At 43.0% G+C, this 22417-nt stretch overlaps 1 protein-coding gene and 1 pseudogene across 3 annotated transcripts in view; one reads left to right on the forward strand and one right to left on the reverse strand.

The window, feature by feature from the left end:
- CYP2C14 (minor cytochrome P450) overlaps positions 1-22417 on the reverse strand; it is a 43381-nt gene that overhangs the window by 15129 nt on the left and 5835 nt on the right. For all 3 annotated transcript variants that reach the window (XM_051823106.2, NM_001171120.1, XM_051823108.2), the window contains 3 exon segments: positions 19571-19731; positions 7744-7920; positions 1449-1590 (listed from right to left, as the gene is read on the reverse strand). In XM_051823106.2, the coding sequence (XP_051679066.1) occupies positions 1449-1590; positions 7744-7920; positions 19571-19731 (480 nt within the window).
- Positions 8413-10389, forward strand: LOC138845479 (heterogeneous nuclear ribonucleoprotein A3 pseudogene; annotated as a pseudogene).

Consider the following 22417-nt stretch of genomic DNA (forward strand, 5'->3'; position numbering starts at 1 on the left):
ACACAACAATACACAAGATGAGAGCTATTCAAGGAATCTAAGGCCATTCTCATACTCAGTCTTAATATATGACTTCATTTGCCTCTGAATGGCTTTAGTATTTACCTTTTAATCCTCGTGTTCTGGAATTCCATGGCCCTGCATCTGGGGTGGATATTTTCATTTCATTCAGTTTATGGGCATTTGGCGAGAACTTTCTATCTCGATGGCAATAAATGGATGTCTTTTCGCTGGTGCTACTCCTTCTCTACTGTTTACACAGGGCTGCTGGGTTACAGGGACAAGACGCACAAAGTGGCTGAGGGCATCCACGTTCCAGGGGCCTTTGTCTGCCCTGCACCTCCCTCCTTCCCTGGCTCTGACTGATGTCCCTATGCTGGGCCTCTTAGGTTCAGTTTCTCTGGAGAACACAACTTCCTTCCCTGTGGGAGACAACAGCTCTCAGACGAGTTGAGATGAGGATGGAACCAGGACAGGGAGAGCCTCCTGTTTTCTGCTTTACCTCTCTATACCTTCTGGGACTCTCTTCTTCCCAAGGGTTGGGCGGGGGGAAGTGTGGGGGCACAGACTGCCTGCTCATTCAGGATGAATCTTTTTATGGCACTTAGGCTGGAACTTCAGGCTCTCTAGAGAACTGGGTATCACGCCTCCATCTGCTCTGTGTGCTTCAGATGTACAGTAAAGTACTTTAACAGGAAGAATTCTCATCTGCAATTAATTTATCATCATTTCAATGGAGTTCCTAACCAGAAAAACATAATCTGAGTAGTTAACTTGCTTAAAGGTAAATAAAATAAATATTTTAAAAATGGTTTGCAAAAGATAAAAATATAGGCAAATGCTTTCCTGGACTCAGATTCCTGGATTCATGAATTCCTTAGGCACAACTTCTGCCAAATTGTGTACAATTTTCTTATAAACTTAATCTTTGAATATAATTCCCAGAGTGTGGAAATTTTCTCAGGTCATCTCCTCAAATCTCTGGCATATCTTCTATATTTCAATAAATAAACTTTCAGTCATAGGTTTGCTTGCCCCAGCGTAAGAATACATTTTCAGAATAATGAGAGATCTGTGAAAAAAATCTACAATTCAAAGTGTTCCGTTCTTCAGGAAAAAACAAGCAGATAGTCCCAGGTCAGTTCATGATGTCTGTGCCTGCAGCAAACCCCTTCCCATGGAGCCCAGACACCTTATCTAGATATGACGTCACCAGCCCAGAGTTATGAATTTTACTACTGCTCACACGATCCTCACTGCTCTCAGTCACTATCCCCTATTGTGCACATCTCTCTCATTGTTATCCATTGATCACAGTTGTACAAATTACAGCTGGTAGCACAGAATTTCAATGATGAAGCTTCTCTAAGAGAAACAAGAGGGAGGGCACCAGCACTGGCTTCCCTACACCTGCTGATATCAGCCTTGTGCATTCATCATGAACTTACCTGTGACCTCTGGGTGCTTCATCAGGAGCAGGAGTCCGTACCTCAGGGTGGTGCTTGTGGTCTCTGTTCCAGCAGCAAACACATCAGTCACTGTGGCCATCAGGTTTTCAATGGTAAATTCAGACTGTTGGTTGTGCTTTTCCTAGGAATTATTTGATTATTTGATATTTTGCCAGCATATTTCATCACAGTCAATCTAAAAGAACTCAGGTTTCCGTAAAGACTACCAAATTTACAAAGTGGAAAGGGCAGTATTAAAACTATCTCAGCTGCATGGAACTAGAGCACATCATGGTGAGTCAAACAAGTTAGACATACAGAGACAAACATTGCATGTCGTCACTCATATATGGAAGCTAAAAACAAAACAAAACCAAAAAAACTCAATGTGAACCAAAAAAAAGTATGGGAAGAGGCAAGACAAATAGAGGAGTTTTGATTTGAAAAAAGTAAGGTAAGGGCAGCGCCATGGCTCATTTGGTTAATCTTCTACCTGCGGCGCCAGCACCCCATATGGGTGCGGGGTTCTAATCCTGGTAGCTCCTCTTCCAGTCCAGCTCTCTGCTGTGGCCTGGGAGGGCAGTGGAGAATGGCCTGGGTGCTTGGGCCCTGCACCCACATGGGAGACCAGGAAGAGGCACCTGGCTCCTGGCTTCAGATCAATGCAGTACCAGCTGTAGCAGCCATTTCAGGGGTGAACCAATGGGAGGCCTTTCTCTCTGTCTCGCTCACTGTCCATAACTCTACCTGTCAAATAAAAAAAAAAAAAAGTAAGGGATACTCCAGTATTGTGGCATAGTGTGTAAAAGCTGCTGCCTGAGATACTGGCATCCCATATAGATAGCAGTTAATATCCTGGATACTCTACTTCCAATCCAGCTCCATACTAATGCACCTGGGAAAGCAGCAGAGGACAGCCCAAGAACTTGGACCCCTGCATTCTTGTGGGAGACCTGTATGAAGCCCCTGGCTCCTTGCATTGGCCTGCCCCAGCCCTGGTAATTGCAGAATAATTGGGGAATGAGCCAGTAGAAGGAAGATCTCTCTCCCTCTCTCCTCTTTCTCCTCTCTCTCTCTCTCTCTCTCTGGCCTCTCTCTCTCTCTCTCTTCTCCTCTCTCTGTAATTCTCTTTCAAATATAAATAAATCTTTTTTCTAAAAAAAAGTAAAGGAAGCTTGGTGTGGTCCATCAAGGATAACAAGTATTTCGTGCTAACATGGGAGATGTTAATAGTAGGAAAAATTTGGTGTGGTTTAAAGATTGTGGCAAATATATCATAGTAATATAAGATGTTCACAACAGGGAAACCTGACCATGAAGTAATGAGAACCCTTATACTACTTCACAGTTTTTGTTTTGTAAATTTAAAACTATTCTAAGATTAAAAGTTTTTTTTTTCAAAAATACTATAACAATAACATGTATGGCACAGAATGTAGATTAATTCACCCAATCTTTTCTTTTCATTAACTGATTATCCCACGCTTGCCTTAAAATTTCACTTCCAAGTCCCTTTTATAGTTGTGTTGGCCAACTGAAATGTTTCTCATCAGTAACATTAGAAGCAAGATACTGATGTCACACCCTCTTTTATCCCTGTTTATCAAAACAGATATGAGTATATGACAGGGGAGATGGTATAGATATCATTTAGGAACATGAGTATTTCAGCATCACTGGGAAAGAACATGGACTAAGTGTAGTGACAAAAAAAAAAAAAAATGCCAAGGGGCTGGTGCTGTGGCGTAGCAGGTAAAGCTGCCACCTGCAGTGCCAGGATCCCATATGAGTGCAATCCAGCTCTCTGCTATGGCCTGGGAAAGCAGAGGAAAATGGCCTGAGCCCTTGGGCCCCTACACCCACATGGGAGACCCGGAAGAAGCTCCTGGCTCTTGGCTTCGGATCAACGCAGCTCTGGCTGTTGCGGCCAATTGCTACATTCTCAGCAGATGGAAGACCTTTCTCTCTCTCTCTCTGCCTCTCCTTCTCTCTGTGTAATTCAAACTTTCAAGCAAAATAAATAAATCTTTTTTAAAAAATGCCAGGCACCTGAGTCCATGAGTTCAGGTCTATGGTGCAAGTTCTGAACTAACCAACATTAGACTCCCTGAATGCCAGATAAACACACTGTTTTAGAAGATATTTTAATTGAACTTTCATTTATTTGTTTTCAGACAAAAATCTTAATCCAATGAAATAGGAAAATTAAGACCACATGGAGAAAAATGCTATAAGCTAGAATCAAGAGACTGCAATTTTTAGAATGGGATACCAACATGGTAGAAGCTTCTCAGCCTCCCTCCATCTGTGGATACTCTAAATAAACAAACTCACCAATTAATTCCCTATGAGAGAAAACTAGGTAAGTCGAGAGACCCAACATATATGGCCACTGGAAAAATATCCACATCAAGCTGGTGGAAACAGCTATGGTAAACTCAGATATTAATCCCACCCCATGCACTGTGTCATACAATCCAGAAGGAATCACAAAAACTGAGCTTTTTTCTTTTTTTTTTTTTTTTTTTTTTTTGACAGGCAGAGTGGACAGTGAGAGAGAAAGGTCTTCCTTTGCCCTTGGTTCACCCTCCAATGGCCGCTGCGGCCGGCGCACCGCACTGATCCGAAGCAAGGAGCCAGGTGCTTCTCCTGGTCTCCCATGGGGTGCAGGGCCCAAGGACTTGGGCCATCCTCTACTGCACTCCTGGGCCACAGCAGAGAGCTGGCCTGAAAGAGGGGCAACCGGGACAGAATCCAGTGCCCCGACCAGGACTAGAACACGAACACGGTGTGCCAGCACCACAGGCAGAGGATTAGCCTATTGAGCCGTGGCGCCAGCCCAAAATTGAGCTTCTTCCCGAGGAAGAAACACGCAATGCCCTAACACAAAGCTTTCCCATGGTTTGACTCTTAACTCACTAACTCTTGGAGAAACGGTATTCCTGGGTTTCCAGATCTCACCCAAAAAAAGTGGCAGTTTTATACAGGGATGCATACACTCCCACCGGCTTCATCCTCCTGGATTAGGGCAGGGGATAAAACATAAAGATCCAAATTTCTCCCTATGCTAGAATATACCATCAGTGACATCACTGTTGACAGAAGAGTTTCTAGTGAGCCTGTGTCATGAAGCTAACAGAACAACAAAGCAAACCTCGGGAATCCTGAGCAGAGTTTGACATTCCCCTAGCCTCCTTCCCCAAAGTTCTCCAATGATATCTACAGGTGTACCCATTCATCCTGTAAGGGCTCATCCAAGCACTTGAGTGCCACATTTTTTTGGTTCTCACTGCATCCTCAGCTACCCATTTCTAGAAGTTTATGGATCTTTTCATTCCTGATTTTCCTTGGATCACAGAAAAGAAAAACATATAAATAAAACGGATTCATATCCAGCAATTATCTCCCAAGGATCATAGGGAGCAGTCAGAACACGAGTGCAGATATTTACTACAAATCCTCTCCCTGGAAAAGTGGAAAAGGTGAAAGACAAACACCCAATCTCAGCTCTACTGGTAGGACAGAAGGAACTGGAATATACATCAACACCCCTATGTGTTCAGCTGCAACTACATAGTCTATCTTCTATCTTTACTATCTTGTAGCACCTACAGGACAAAGCACATCTTTATCTCCTAGTGATCACCAAAAACAGAAACAATTCACACACTGGGAGAAGTTTGAATGATACATTGGGTTAGGAACTATTATTCAAAATATATAAGGAAATCTACTCAATGATATAAAAATAAATTGACTCATTTTAAAGTGGCAAATGGCTGGGGCAGGTGCTGTGGCATAGCGGGTGAAGCCACCACCTGCAGTGCCAGCATCCCATATGGGCACCAGTTCGTGTCCCAGCTGCTCCTCTTCCTATCCAGCTCTCCGCTATGGCCTGAGAAAGCAGTAGAAGATGGCCCAAGACCTTGGGCTCCTGTACCCATGTGGGAGACCTGGAGGAATTTCCTGGCTCCTGGCTTCAGATTGGCGTAGCTGCAGCTGTTCCAGCCATCTGTGGAGTGAACCAGTGGATGGAAGAGTGACCTCTCTCTCTCTCTCTCTCTCTCTCTCTCTCTCTCTCTCTCTCATTGCCTCTGCCTCTCTGTAAACTTCCTTTCAAATAAATCAACCAATCTTTTTAAAAATAGATTTCTTTATTTTAATTCAGAATTAGAGAGAGAGAAAGAAATGCTCACCACAAAAAAATAACTATTTAGGAATAAATTTAACCAAAGAAGTGAAAGATCTCTACAACAAAAATAAAAATAATTATAACCTAGACTAATCCTCCTGTCTTACCAGTGATCCTCACGGAGAAGCAAGGGCAAGTTTGGGAATGGTTGTCTCTATGCTTTCAACCTCCAGCCCTTGTCCTCCAACTAGTCTTTGCCCCTCCCCCTCCTGTACCAATTTTACCTTAAAAATAGCAAGGGAGTGGTGATCCCATCCTTCTGAGTTCCCTGTTTACTGCAAAACAAATTAGGTATCCTACCCTTTGATGGCTCTTTTGTTTCACCACAAACAAGCCAGACAGGAATATCATGTCTTTTGACCTCCACTCCAGTGCCATTGGCACAGCAACCCCTGGCCCACAGTCACCTTTGAGAACTGTCTGCCAGCTGCCTGAACATTTGTTTCAGAGACAGTCCCAAGTGGCTGACTGTTGACTAGGGCATCATTGGTCTAAGTTGTTCTTAGGATAAAAAAGCAACTGTAACTAGACATTGAGTTTGAAGAAATTTCTCTCTTCGAATCCGGGAAGATCACTGCCTTTAAAAATATTGCTTCATGGGGACGGTGCTGTGGCACAGCAGGTTAACACCCTGGCCTGAAGTGCCGGCTTCCCATTAGGGCGCTGGTTCAAGTCCTGGCTACTTCACTTCCAATCCAGCTCTCTGCTATGGCCTGGAAAAGCAGTGGAAAATGGCCCAAGACCATGGGCCCCTGCATCCACATGGGAGACCCGGAAGAAGTTCCCGGCTCCTGACTTCGGATCAGTGCAGCTTCAGCCATTGTGGCCAACTGGGGAGTGAACTAGCAAATGGAAGACCTCCCTCTCTCTCTGCCTTTCCTCTCTCTGTGTAACTCTGACTTTCAAATAAATAAATGAATCTTTTTAAAATTTAAATAAGATAAATAAAAATATTGTTTTGTAACTTACTGAACTTATTTTGCAATTTGTTTTAACAGGTTCCAATGATATAGCAATGGGTAATCAGTACTTGATGAAACAGTAATGGGTAATCAATACTTGTTACAGTCCCTAAAGTAGATTTTGCAATCTCTGGTTTAATGTCATTGATTTATAGCTAGAGTTTTATAAAAAGGGTAGAATTCCATATGAATTAAATTTTGGCCTTAATTCAGATGGAGATATAATACAATATCATCATCTTAAGTCATTTAGGTATAACTGCTAAATGTAAATTGGGTAAAGGCAAATGAGATAAATGTGTCTAAATGTAAACTTTGGTACTCTCAGCAACCAAAATTTTATAGAAAAACTAGTTGGGTTTGTTAACAAACATATTTTCATAAACTGTCCATGAAAAATAGTTCAACACTGCTTAAAAGTAACTAAGGCTGAAATCTGATGTGTTACCTTATTTAAAAAATGTAGTTTTAATTTAGAATTTGATCCTCTATTAAATCAATCACATTTTTGCAATACATATGTTAGTAAATGTTTTTTAATTATCTTAAAAATCTGTTTAAAACCTGTAGCATATTCTTCTGGCTCTCCCATGTGGGCACAGTGGTCCAAGCACTTGGACCATCTTCCCAGGCACATTAGCAGGGTGCTAGATCAGAAGTGGAGCAGCCAGAAATAGAACCAAAAAACATATGGTATGCCAGCACTGCAGTTGGAGGCTTAACCTACTATGCCACAGCACCAGCTGTTCAAATAACTTTTTTTAATGAAACCTCAAGACATGCAGGAAACCTAGCTAGATTAAAACCTTGATTCTCATTCTCCCACATTCTGTAGGATATTAACATGATTACATTCACTTTATGGTTTGATTTTTTTTAAATTTTTTAACTTATTTGATTTCCATATTAACTAAAGTGTGTATATTCTGTGTGGCCTCAGATAATTATTATCTAAAACACAGCCCATATATTCTAGCTGTTTAACAATTCATTTTAACTTTCTACAATGCTTAGTCAAGATCCATAAGCACAGCAGGTACTTATAGTGCTGGCCACATATTTCTTATCTGAACATTCGGATAGCCTCAACAAATACAGAAATTATCAATAATCCACAGAATGCAAATAAATAACATTTTACCTGTTTCATTTTGATCAGGAAACAATCAATAAAGTCTCGAGGGTTGTTAATGTCCAGAGATTCTTGATGTTCTTTTGTTTTCTCCAAAACAAAATTTCTTACATAATCAAAATTTTCAAATACTGTTTTGTGAGTCCCTGGGAGATAATCCATAAGAATTGGAAAAATATTGCAGACCTTAAAAAAAAATTGCTAAATTAAGCACATTTATTGATGACATATACACAACACAACACACAAACCTCTGTTTTAAAACTATAGTAAAGGAAATACTTCTACTTCAAGCAGCAGCATTTGAATGTTTAGGTAAATTAATCCTTGGTGCTGACAGAGAGGTATAAGGTAGAAAATCTTGGCCCCATGATCAAAGATGACAATAATCTCTTTTCTCATTCATTTCTCATTATTTTATGTCAGTTCTCATTTTTATACCTCAACTCTTCCCTACAACCTCAAAATATAGACTGGCATGAATTGTGATCATTCACATTCTGTAGATGAACACAGAGGGAAGGAAGGCTTGGCATCTATCCCAAACCAAACATTTTGTCAGTTAATCCTGCTTTGTCAAACAAACCTACCCATTCTGAGCTTCCCAGTGGCACCTGTGCCCCCAAACATTCAACCTCCTTGACATTCCTAATTAGGATATCTCAGCCAAAGAATATAATGAAGAGTTCTCTAAGGTGAATTGTACATAAGCATGTGGGTGGCAAAAGCTTTTAAATAAGAACCTAGGATCCTCATTTAGGACCTTGGGCATGCTGTTGGACAATCACCCAAGGATTACCTGGAAACTGGGCTTTCAGGTTTGATGGAAAAACCATCAGCCAAGGGCTTGAATTCCAGCTCCATTTCCAGACACTTATATTCTGTTCTCGATAAAATAAAGATATCAGCTCTATTTCCCAGGTATCTACTCCATTACTCTACAATATGGACAAGACTGTAGTGTCAAATATTCACTTTGCAATGTGACAAAAATGTCACAATAGATAGCTCAAAAGTATGATTTCCTGACAAACATTTTGAGAAATCAAGCAAAACCAGTCTCAGTCAACATTACCAGAACTCTAGACAACAGTCAAAGGTTTAGAGCAATGATAGAAAGCTAAATGTAAGAAAAAAATAAGTTTAAAATGGTAGAAAATCATTGTGACATTTATATTTGCCATTGTCCTATCTCCCTCTTTGAATTGATAGTGATCTTGGCAAGGGCAGCCTTGTTCCTAATGAGATTCTGGTCCATGGCTCCAGAAGAAGAGGTGGTGTTCCTCTGATCTAAATCTGTCTGAGAACATCCTAAAGATGATCAAGACACTTGTCACTGTTTCATCTAATTCAGAATTCACTCAGGGTGGAAAAGAAGCAACCATTTCTTCAAAACCTTGTAAGGCAAATAGACAACCTGCAGCAAAATATTACAACTGAGATACACGATAGAGCACTAAGATCCAGGGAAGACGAGCTAGGGAGAAAATAGACAATTAGGGCATTCAAAAGTGCCCCCATATACTGAGAAATTCATGAAACTACAAACATAACCTGGACAGACATAGACTAAGAAAAGAACTGAGGGATATGTTAAACTAGAGTTGGGTGAGGAAAATCCAACCTGAATATGGAGGTCCATGATTCCAAAGAAGCAGAGAAACTGGTAATGATCTGATCTTTGAAACCACAGATTAAGGAGACGTTTTGAGAAATGGGGAACATTCCCAGATTGTGTGGTACTCAGAGACCTCCAGATGAAATGTTCCAGAGGCTTTGGTTTCATGACTTACTCTTGTGTGCAAGAGGCAGATGCAGCAATGTGTGCTCAACCACACAAGGTTGATAGGTATGGAATGGAACCAAAGACAGCTGTTTCTAGAAAGGAGCTCATAAAAACCTGGTGCCCACCTAACAGTGAAGATTTTTGTTGCTGGTATTAAAGAACACTCAGAAGAACATAATTTGAGAGACTACTTTTAGAAGTATGAAACTATTAAAACCATAGAAGTTAGTGAAAATAGGCAGACTGGAGAAAAGAGATGATTTGCATTTGTAACTTTTAATGGTCTTGACACAGTTAATAAAATTGTTATTCAGAAATACTGTGCTATTAGCTGGCAGAGTTGTGAGATGGAAAAGATCTTTACAAAACAAGAGATCAAGTCTGCTATTGGATCATCAAGAGGCCATGGAGGGGGATCTGGCAACTCTATGGGTCATGGAGGAAACTCTGGAGATGGTAGGGCTAATTTTGGCCATGGTAGAAATTTGGGTGGAAGAGGAAGCAATTGTGGTGGAAGTGATGACAGCAGAGGATATTATAGAAAAGGTTATGGTGGATACAATGGATTGGGAGATGATGTTGGTGGTCCTGGTTGTAGTAGCAGAGGAGACTATGATGGACAAGATATGGAAATCAAAGGGGTGAAACTGATAGAGGAAAATATGATGGTTACAATGAAGGAAGAATATTTTGGAGGTTACTATCATGGTAGTGGGAACTACATTGGTTTTGGAAGTTTAGTGGATGGCAGCAATAAATTATAGAGCCATGAAAGAAGGTGTTTTGAAGGAAGTAACTTGGGTAGTCCCTTTGGTGGTGGTTATGGAGTTGGTGGTGGAAATGGTGGATCAGGTAGTAGAAGGTTCTAAAAAACAGCAAAAAGGGGCTATAGTTCTTAGCATGAGAGTGCAAGAAGTTATAGGGAAAGTTGCAGGCTAGTTTGAAACAGTCATCCCAGGTGCATCAGCAACAGTAAAAAATCTGCCACAGAAGGAACAATGACACACAGTCAGAAAAGTCACTGCAGCTTAAATAGGAAACCTTGTCATAGCCACAATTTGCCAAAAGTTCAGCTGTTGATTAATGCAATGTGGTATCAATTAGATGTATATTCTTGAGGTTTTTTAACTGTTGAAGCTTTGTCATTTTTTTCATTATATCAAATGCATTGACCTGTAAATGGCGAGAATACAGTCAAGAATAAAAAATGAAGGAATTTTTCACTTTTCAAAGAAAAAATCATGGAGGAGTGGGCACTGGGTGTAGTGGTTAAAACGTCACATGGGACACTCACATTCCTTATTGTAGTACCTCTGTTCATGTCCCAGATCAACTTCTAATTTCAGCTTCCTGCTAATGCAGGCCCTGCATGGCAATAGGTGAAGCCTTAAGTATTTGGGTCCATGACACCCACAGAAAAACTTCTTTGTGTCTTATGATCCTTACTTCAGCTTGGCACAAGTCTGGCTGTTGTGAGCAATTGAAGAGTGAATCAGAGGACAGAAAATCAGTTTTTGGGTGTCTCTGTCTCTCTCATTCTCTCTGCCATTCAAGTAAAATGAAAGCAAATGAATTTTTTATTAAAAAAAATGGGAGCTGGTGCTGTGGCATAGAAGTTTAAACCTCCACCTAAGCGCTGGCATCCCATATGGCACCAGTTCAAATCCTAGCTGTTCCATTTCTGATCCAGTTCTCAGCTAATGAGCGTTGGGTAGCAGCAGAAGATGGCCCAAGTCCTTAGATCCCTGCACCCATGTGGGACACCCAGAAAAAGCTCCTGGCTCCTGTCCTTGGCTTGGCCCAGCTCCAGCCATTGCAGGCATTTGAGGAGTGAACCAGCAGATGGAAGATGTTTCTGTCTCTCTCTATATCTCTGCTTTTCAAATAAATTAATTAAATTAAAAAAAAAAGACTTGAGAAAACCCTGAACTTTCACCTGTGACTGATACCTGGGTTCAGTTTAACTAACAATTAAAGCATGAGATGAAGAATGCCCCAACACAGCTCCATTCTTTCCTCTTTTTCTCATTCTTTCTTTTTTCCTTTCTTTCTCTCTTTATTTCCTTTACCTTCTCTCTCTGTGTGTCTCTGTCTCTCTATCTCTATCTCTCTCACATTCTTTCTCATTGTATATATGTCTCCATCTCTTTCTCATTTTTTCACTTTCACCATAAGAGTAATCTCTGTCAAAACCAGCTGAACACAAGCAAAGGGAGCAGAGAATTCAGAGACCACACAAGACAAATGGTAGCTTTGGGATCTGCATGGAAGGAAGGCCTATACTTCCGGGAATGGAGAAGTCCCTACCTGTACTTGTGGGGAATAAAAATCCTTGTCAAGGTCCCTGTGGGTGCCTAAAGGTCAACCAATGAGGATCAGACCCGCCTCTACCTTTAACCCCCATGCCCTGAAACTATAAAAGGAGTTCTCCCAATCTCTGACACGCGACTTCCCCAGCCCCCGCTCTGTTGCTCTGTTGGGACCAGGGAACCTCGCCTGGGAGCAGAACCCCAATAAAAGCCGGTGAATTAATTGATTCGTCTGCCTGGGAAGATTTGTTACGCACTGGACACCTTGCAGTTGGCGCCAAAACCTGGGAGCTGAGGTTGGCGCCTCCTCTTTCTGGGTTTGAGGCCTCCTCACTCCTTGAACCTGTCTGGTGCCCCAGACTGACTACAGACCACAGTCAACCAACTGTAAGTAACTCCTCCCTTGCTCTCCCTCCCTCCTCTGGGTTGGCCCAGTCTCTGTGATCTCTGGCTAGCTCTCTGTCCAGACAGAGATGTCCCACCGCTGGCTTGGCCCCATAGAGGACTGACTTCTAATCCATCTGCTGAAGTCCGGGACAGGGGACACCTTGACAGAATTTCAGTAGATACGGGCTACCGGGGAGAGCATGGGATCTGGCCAATCTTGAGGGTGGGACTCAAAATGCCCCCTGGCCTGCCTCCTAAATCTTCTACTCCATCCAGGCATGGCCTAATTACCTTGAGAATTTCTGCCCCCCCCCCAGGCTGCTGGGTTTTAGGTCAAGTGCCTAAGCCCCACGTAGGAAAACTGTAACTGTAAAAAGACACTGAGTTTGAAGGAATTTCTCTTTGAATCTAGGAAGATCACTACCTTTGAAAATATCACCTTCTGATCGAGGCCCAGCCCATGGACGGTGTGAGGCCAGTAGCTGCCCCCGGCACACTGGGCCCGGGTCTTCCCGGAGTCGGGTTACTTGGGAATGCAGCCCAAAGCGGGTGGTAAACTCCATCTAAAGCTAAATACCAGCACGAGACCGATAGTCAACAAGTACTGTAGGGAAAGTTGAAAAGAACTTTGAAGAGAGAGTTCAAGAGGACGTGAAACCATTAAGAGGTAAACGGGTGGGGTCCGCCCAGCCTGCCCAGAGGATTCAAGCCAGCGGCGTGGTCCAGCTGTGCTGGTGGTCTCCGAGGATCTTTCCCGCTCCCCATTCCTCCCAACCACTCCACCCACTCCCCCTCCCATGCTGGTCTTCTCCCTTCATTGGGGGTGGGCCTGCAGGTGTTGGGGTGGGCCGGCGGGGCCTGGGGTGGTGTTGGCGGGGGACCGCCCCCTGACCGGTGACAGCTGCATTTCCACCACAGCGGTGTGCCACGACCAGCTCCCTGATGGCTGGGAAGGTCCCCGTGGAGAGGTAGCTGGCGGGGGGGGAACATCTTGCCACCTTCCACCACTGCAGTGGCAGGTGCGATCCCCTCCCCGGGTGTTACAGCCCCGCCCTGACAGCAGCAGCTCACCAAATCACAGGGCCAAGGGAGTGAGACCTGTGTTGCCATGCTCTCCCCCCTCCCGGCGCTCCCCCCAGTGGGGGTCCCCCGCGAGGGGGCTCCCCCTGTGGGGGCACACCGGTGTCATGGCCCTCGATGCCCTCGCGGGCACAGCACAGGGGGGCTGGGCCACCCCTCCCATGGTGCGACTACTCTCCCAGCCACTGCCACCACCACCGCCCCTCCTCTAAAACCAATCCCTGGAGTAAGGACAGTCTATTCAATAAATGGTGCTGGGAAAATTGGATTTCCACGTGCAGAATCATGAAGCAAGACCCCTACCTTTCACCTTACACAAAAATTCACTCAACATGGATTAAAGACTTAAATCTATGACCTGACACCATCAAATTTTTAGAGAGCATTGGAGAAACCCTGCAAGATATAGGTACCAGCAAAGACTTCTTGGAAAACACCCAGAAGCACAGGTAGTCAAAGCCAAAATTAACATTTGGAATTGCATCAAATTGAGAAGTTTCTGTACTGCAAAAGAAACAGTCAGGAAAGTGAAGAGGCAACCAACAGAATGGGAAAATATATCTGCAAACTATGCAACTGATAAAGGGTTGATAACCAGAATCTACAAAGAAATCAAGAAACTCCACAACATCAAAACAAACAACCCACTTAAGAGATGGGCCAAGGACCTCAATAGACATTTTGCAAAAGAGGAAATCCAAATGGCCAACAGACACATGAAAAAATGTTCAAGATCACTAGCAATCAGGGAAATGCAAATCAAAACCACAATGAGGTTTCACCTCACCCCGGTGAGAATGGCTCACATTCAGAAATCTACCACAATAGATGCTGGAGAGGATGTGGGGAAAAAGGGACACTAACCCACTGTTGGTGGGAATGCAAACTGGTTAAGCCACTATGGAAGTCAGTCTGGAGATTCCTCAGAAACCTGAAGATAACCCTACCATACAACCCAGCCATACCACTCCTTGGAATTTACCCAAAGGAAATTAAATTGGAAAACAAAAAAGCTGTGTGCACATTAATGTTTATTGCAGCTCAATTCACAATAGCTAAGACCTGGAACTGACCCAAATGCCCATCAACAGTAGACTGGATAAAGAAATTATGGGACATGTACTCTATACAATACTATACAGCAGTCAAAAATAATGAAATCCTGTCATTTGCAACAAGATGGAGGAATCTGAAAAATATTATGCTGAGTGAATTAAGCCAGTCCCAAAGGGACAAATATCATATGTTCTCCCTGATCGGCGACAACTAACTGAGCACCAAAGGGGAAACCTGTTGAAGTGAAATGGACACTATGAGAAACAGTGACTTGATCAGCTCTTGTCCTGACTGTTGAGGTACAATTTAATACTTTATCCATTTTAGTATTTTTTCTTTGTTTTGGTCTAGTACTATTGGTTGAACTCTGTAATTAACACACAATTATACTTAGGTGTTTAAATTTTAACTGAAAAGTGATCCCTGTTAAATATAAGAGTAGGAATAAGAGAGGGAGGAGATGTACAATTTGGGACATACTCAATCAGACTTGCCCCAAATGGTGGAGTTAGAATCGTGCCAGGGGATTCCAATTCAATCCCATCAAGGTGGCATGTACCAATGCCACCTCACTAGTCCAAGTGATCAACTTCAGTTCACAATTGATCACACTGATAGGTCTAAGAGTAAAAGGGATCACACAAACAAGACTAGTGTCTGCAAATACTAACTGATAGAATCAAAAAGGGAGAGAATGATCCAACATGGGAAGCGGGATACTCAGCAGACTCATAGAATGGCAGATGTCCTAAATAGCACTCTGGCCTCAGAATCAGCCCTTAAGGCATTCGGATCTGGCTGAAGAGCCCATGAGAGTATTTCTGGCATGGAAAGCCAAGACACTGGCAAAAAAAAGACCTAAATGAAAGATCTCTACAAGTGAGATCCCAGTGGAAAGAACAGGTCATCAAAGAAGGAGGTCCCTTTCTCTGAAGGGAGGAGAGAACTTCCACTTTGACTATGACCCTGTGGGAATAAGATCAAAGTTGGCGAATTCAACAGGATTCCATAGCCTTGGCAACTCATGACTAGAGCCTAGGGAGATTACTGACGCCATAAACAAGAGTGTCAAATTGTTAAGTCAACAACAGGAGTCACTGTGTACTTACTTCTCATGTGGGATTTGTCCTCAATGTGTTGTCCAATGTGAAGTAATGCTATAACTAGTACTGAAACAGTATTTTACACTTTTTGTTTCTGTGTGGGTGCAAACTGATGAACTCTTTACTTAATATATACTAAATCAATCTTCTGTATATAAAGAGAATTGAAAATGAATCTTTATGTGAATGGAATGGGAGAGGGAGCAGGAGATGGGAGGGGTGCGAGTGGGAGGGAAATTATTGGGGGGGAAGCCATTGTATTCCATAAACTGTACTTTGGAAATTTATATTTACTAAATAAAAAAAAACTGAAAAAAAGAAGTAATAAAAAAAAAGAAAATATCGCTTTGTAACTTGCTGAACTTAATTTGTAATTTCTTTTAACAGGTTTCTGGGTAATCAGTAGTCAATGAAACAGCAATGGGTAATTAGTACTTGTTTTAGATGAATGCAATTTTAATTTTAATTGAATTCAAATAGAGATATATCATATCATCATCTTAAGTCATTTAGGTGTAACTGCTAATTTATTGTAAACTCTTGTATATTCAGCATGTTAAATTTGTGTTAAAAATGTTATAGAAATGTGCATTTGGTAAGGAAGGTTAAAAGGAAAGAGTTTTTTTTTTTTTTTTTTTTTTGACAGGCAGAGTGGACATTTGTGGGGAGCAAACCGGACTAGACTGTTACTGGAATTAAGACTTATTCTATGCATCTGCTCTCCCACAATATGGCGCTGGGAGAGAAGTAAACAGCTTCCGCACAGCTGCCTCCAGTTCAACCAATTAACTGTAGGACTTGCTCCTGATTGGAGAGCAGCGTACTCGGCGTGTGGGCAGCCGAGTTAGGATTGGCGGAGGAGGACTATAAAGGAGGAGAGAGACGGCATGCACCAGGAACATCTATGGGGAACATCTAAGGGAACCCGTGCAGCCCCCAGAGAGCCGGCCGGCGGTGTGCCGCTCCCCTGCGGAAGTGGGGAATGTGGCCAGGGGGAACTGCCCTTCCACAGAGGTGGAAGGGATAGTAGCCAACCCGGGAAGAACCAGCAGCAAACCCGGGGAGGGCCGAGCAGACGAAAGAACAGCGCAGGGTCCTGTGTCGTTCCTCCACGAAGAGGGGGAGCGACAGACATTGAGAGAGAGAGACAGAGAGAAAGGTCTTCCTTTGCCATTGGTTCACCCTCCAATGGCCGCCACGACCAGTGCGCTGTGGCCAGCGCACTGCACTGATCCGAAGGTAGGAGCCAGGTACTTATCCTGGTCTCCCATGGGGTACAGGGGGCAAGCACTTGGGCCATCCTCCACTGCATTCCCTGGCCACAGCAGAGAGCTGGCCTGGAAGAGGGGCAACCAGGACAGAATCTGGTGCCCCGACCGAGACTAGAACCTGGTGTGCCAGCTCCGCAAGGCAGAGGATTAGCCTAGTGAGCCACGGCACTGGCTTGGAAAGAGTTAATTTGAATAAAGAAAGGACAAAGTTTGTAAGATTGACTTCATCCTTATGGCTAGTTTACTCTAGACTGGAATGGAAATGATGGAATGTTTCAAGTAAGTTGAAGAGGGTGTGTGGAAGTCACAGGTTATGAAAGAAAGAAATCTTGGATCTTAATGAGAAAGCCACAGAGACCTAAAGAGTTAAATGTTCTGTAAAATCCTACAGATGCTTTCAAAAATGCTATGTGAAGTAAGCAATTGCCTCTTGTTGAGTTTATAATAAGTTTATAATTTTAAACGTGGCAACTTAAAGTCTTTTGTCATTCACAGTTTTATATATCAGATTTGCTGCTCATAAAACTAAAGTGTTGTTGGTTCTGTGTTTAGCTGTCCTCTTACAGATTCTGATGGACTTTTTCCAGCCATTTCTATTTTATTCAGTACTTTGGGACGGTGATGTAAACAGATGAAGCCAATAATGTATTATAGATACCAACTGAGACAAAGTATGGTTAGCTGAGGTTGCTAAGAGCAGAAAGTAATTCGAATCAATTGGTAAATTAAAAAACAGTTAAAGAGTTTAAAAAGCTAGTATTGAAGCTGCTATTTTTGTTATCTAATGATTGAAACTGCTTTCTAAGTTTTCATTTGATATTGCTATTGTCAGTAAGTGATCTGGGACTGGCACCCCCATTTCTCTATTCTAAGTCCAACTTGTTCTCTCATTTCTCTATTCTCTTTGAGGTAGGAAACTAATTCTATTCTGAAGGACTCTCAAAGGTGCACGATTTGATTTTTAGATTAGAGATGGGACTTGAGCACCCCCTTGACTTGCATCCTCTGGTCTGCTTTAACAAAAACCAGGAGGAAGAGAAAGCCAGGCATCAGAAATGTAAAGATGGGTGGTAGCCTATTAATGGATGTTCTGTACAGTGTTCTGCCCTCAAGGAGACCCAATAGGCCAGTCCACTGCAGTGGCTATCGATCTGGTAAGCCTGGGCTTCAGCAGCAATCAGCTTGTGAAGAGCCCTGGCAGCTCTGCCAGCCGAGAGTTGGATCACTGGAAATGGACCTGCCCTGGAGTCAAAGGACTTCAGGTCAGAGCCACAGGTCTTATTGACTCTAAGCTTAAAAGCCCTTCACTCAGCCCAGCTTCCAAAGTGACCACCACAGCTGAGGGGACGGCCAAGTAGGGTCAGCAACATTATAGGCAGAACTGTAAATTTGCTGTTAGAGATGCCACCTGCCTTTACCTGGCCAGCTCTCCTCCCAGACCAGCTGGGTAATGGAAGTCAACAGGGTGCCTTCCCCAAGGAGGTTCACACCTCCCTTAGGATGTACCCTATGAAGAGATAGGTCTGGGCCTCTTAACTTACAAGGCCTAAAGCCCACCAGATTATTATCAAGCCCCTTCTGTCAGGTTCTATTTGCCTCTCAGTCAGCAAACTTAGTTGTGGCTTACACAGCACCTTTCTTGGGTCCTCTAGTAATGATTCTGTCCTTTGTTCTAGACCCTGTCTAGCCCACTTGGGTCTCATTCCTTTGTAATCATAACCTCTACTCTAAAATCAGTGGCTCTACTCCCAATCTGTGTGTATTGATGGTCCTCTCCTCCACTTAATGTTGTATGATTATTCAGAATTTCTCTACAGACAAAACCCTCTACCTGCAAAAGTTGAGTGGCCTTTCTCCCGGTCTTGGCTGGGATCAGATTTAAACCATATCCATCAAACAATCCTCACAAGGGTCCAAAGACACCACCCCCCTCGTTTCCTCTCCTCTATGAAATCCTTTCATTACCTGGTTAATGCCACTCTTAGGATCATCGGTTGTTATTCTCACCCTGACTTGTATACTACAGTGTCTGTTTAAGTGTTTACAGCAGGTGATAATGGAATGAACCAAGGCCTTCAGCAACCAGGCAGTCAACCAGATGCTTCTCCCTCCATACATGCCTATCCCTGCAGAGCCCCAAGATACCCCCCGAGGGCCCCTGTAAACGATGTCCCCAGTCAGCAGGAAGTAGCCAGAGAGACTCATCATCACCCCCTTTCCTATCATCAAAAGGTCGGGGTGGTAGCTCTGGGATCCACATGGAAGGAAGGCCTATACTTCCGGGAATGGAGAAGTCCCTACCTGTACTTGCGGGGAATAAAAATCCTTGTCAAGGTCCCTGTGGGTGCCTAGAGGTCAACCAATGAGGATCAGACCCGCCTCTACCTTTAACCCCCATGCCCTGAAACTATAAAAGGAGCTCTCCCAATCTCTGACACGCGACTTCCCCAGCCCCCGCTCTGTTGCTCTGTTGGGACCAGAGAACCTCCCCCGGGAGCGGAACCCCAATAAAAGCCTGTGAATTAATTGATTCATCTGCCTGGAAGATTTGTTACACGCTGGACACCTTGCAACAAACATTTGTACTTTTTAGAAACAGTAAAGTCACTAAACAAGTAACTACAGCCTATATAAGAAAAGCATAGAGAAGGGAAAAAGGAGCCACTGGGAAAAATGAAAAGAAAACAAAAAGGAGAAAGAATTAATTTTCAGACAAAATTCTATGGACCATGCTGTGAAGTGAGTGTTTGAACAGTGGAGAGACTACACAACAATGTACAATTCTGAGCTCATCAGCGAAAGGAGGAAAAATGTTTTGTCAGAAACAGAGGACCCTGGTCTCACCTGTAGCCACGGGGAATTCAAAATCCTGAAGTTTTCATTGAATTTTCCCATCAAGTTAAGAAAAGTCTCATCTTTATAATCAAAACGGTTCTGGAAAATCACAGAGCAGATCACGTTGCAGGGAGCAGCACCCAGGATAAAGGTGGGATCGCAGGGTGAGCCTGAAGAATGGGAAACACTTTTAAATACTATCAAAACATCCATACAAGACTTTAGCCTTTGAACTAACAAGCAGAGGTAATTTTAGGATCTAAAATAATATTTACATACAGACTAACTGATCAGCAAAATCTTCAAAGTGCTTAGAACAATAATACTCTTTTTCCATTCCATTCCATTTTCACTTATTTACTGGCTTCTCCAAAAACATCTACTGCCAGAAGGAAGCATCACTGCTTCTGGATTCTGACCCTAGGTCAATGCTATTTTTGGAGGGTAAAATCTTACAGGTCTGAGCCTCAAACTGACAAGGCCTTAAAGCCCACCTGGTAATTTTCAAGTCCTTCCTCCCAGTTTGTACTTGCCTCTCAATGAAAAAACTTGCTCAGGGTTTAGATACTTTTCTTAGGGCCTCTATCCTCAGTTTTTGATCCTGTGAGTTAAACTGCTTGTTAGATTTGTTTTATCCAGGCTTTAAAAATAAATAAATAAATAAAATTCTAGGTGGCCATGCACATGAAACCTCCACTGGAAGCAGTTTCTGCAAGCTGGCACTGCATTCCCCTGGAGAAGATACCTCCTGCTGAGCAGCCACCTTCTGCTGAAGCCCTGTCCTAGCACCTTTTCAGCAGGGAGCAGCCAGAATCGTCTTCCAGTCCCTCCTAACAGATGTTAGAGTTTCAATCTTCAGGAGAGTGCAAATATGAGAAGTCAGATGGGTTAACAGGTTGTCAGGGGATCCCAATGGAATTTGGGGTATAAAATATTTGCTTCCTTCCCAGAACAAACAGGCTGCCCTCCTTCCTTTGGAATCTCCAAATTTACCATGAGAATAGCAAGGGAGCTCTTCCTGAGCTCACAGCTTATTGTGAAAACAAGTTACCTCTCCCACTCTTAGCAGGGCAGACAGGATGGAGAATTGCAAATGAGGTCTTTTGATGTTTTTTGCCCCTGCCTGGTAACTGAATCCCAATCTGATTGTCAAGTTCTTTTTCCTTCAGAAATTGTACTTAAAAAGCCCATTGCCACCTGCCCCTTTGGGTTTATTCTTCTGGAAGTCCCTCTCCATGCTGCTCTGGTTGGAGGCCTTTTACTCTGATAAATACTTTAAATCTAAAAAAAAAACAAGCAAACAAAAAAAAACTTAGAGGCCACTTTTAAAACATCTAATAGGCCGGCACCACGGCTCTCTAGGCTAATCCTCCGCTTGCGGCGCCAGCACACCGGGTTCTAGTCCCAGTTGGGGCGCCGGATTCTGTCCCGGTTGCCCCTCTTCCAGGCCAGCTCTCTGCTGTGGCCAGGGAGTGCAGTGGAGAATGGCCCCAGTACTTGGGCCCTGCACCCCATGGGAGACCAGGAAAAGCACCTGGCTCCCGCCATGGGATCAACACAGTGCGCTGGCCGCAGCGCACCTGCCGTGGCGGCCATTGGAGGGTGAACCAACGGCAAAGGAAGACATTTCTCTCTGTCTCTCTCTCTCACTGTCCATTCTGCCTGTCAAAAAAAAATCTAATAACTCACATTATTAATGTAGAATTATATGTATTCTGAAGACTTAAAGACAGTTAAGTAAGGAAGTAGGAAACTTTTATAAGTATTCAATACTTGAGGAAACTATGTGTGAAAACTACAGACAGGAACACAAAAGAAAGTGAAACAATTCAGGTGTTTGATGGAACAAATGTAGATAGGGAACCATCCATGGAACGTGAAAAGAAACTAGGGCAAATGGACACAAATTATGACAGGTTTGTTTGCCTAAAATTAAAATAAAATTAGAAATTTTCAAATTTAATTGACATGGGCAAACACAGAGGCTACATTGATGAGTGGAGTCCTTTTATTTCTTTGATGTGGAAAGAAAAAAACATTCCTGCCCTAGGAAACATTCATAATCACCAATTGAGCTTACATGAACAAAGTCTATAGCCTTGTACAGGTGTAGATTGTTACTCAACATAACCGTTTACAGAACATTGTGTAACTATCAATCAATTTTTTTTAATGTGACCATCATTTAGGCCAGTTTCATCATTTTACATTGAAGAAAGCAGAAGAAAGTTTGTTTTTGGCTTTTTGTTTCTCTGTTTTGTTTTTCAGTGAGCAACATTTGAATAAAATTGTTATAATCAAAAGCTCAACAAACTTCATATGTTAAAATCCAGAATTCACATCATAGATATAATTAAAGGTGATTTTGAAGTTGGCAGGCATCTCAGTTGGCGCTTCTGGGGAACTTTAAGGGGCCACATTTTGATATATATTTTAGGGGGTCATTTCCAATATTATATGGTGATCACGGAGGGACATTTAATATGTGGAATTTTTAAGAAGGAATTTTTAACATGTGGAATTTTCAGAAATTTTAAAACTAGGCAGCATGGTGGGAGCAGATTTCCTGTGGCTTCTGACCCTATCTCTACCTGCTCCCTCTCCCTCCTCCATCTGAGTTGGTGCTTTCCTGTGCACCCAGCCATGGGAACACAGGGGTCCAAAGCACCTGCCCTGGTGGGGATGCATGCATGGCCTTCGCAGGGAAGGGGCGTGTCACTTTCTTCAACCCTGGTGATGGTCGTGAGGCAGGGGTAGAATGGCACAAGGTGGCCCCAGGCTCAGCACCAAATCTGGGCACTGTGGGCGCCCTGGATCTGGCCTCTCAGCCTCAGTTCTACCACAGGGCCACCCACA

The sequence above is a fragment of the Oryctolagus cuniculus genome, chromosome 15, assembly GCF_964237555.1.
Source record: "Oryctolagus cuniculus chromosome 15, mOryCun1.1, whole genome shotgun sequence".
In the NCBI taxonomy this organism is placed as follows: domain Eukaryota; kingdom Metazoa; phylum Chordata; class Mammalia; order Lagomorpha; family Leporidae; genus Oryctolagus; species Oryctolagus cuniculus.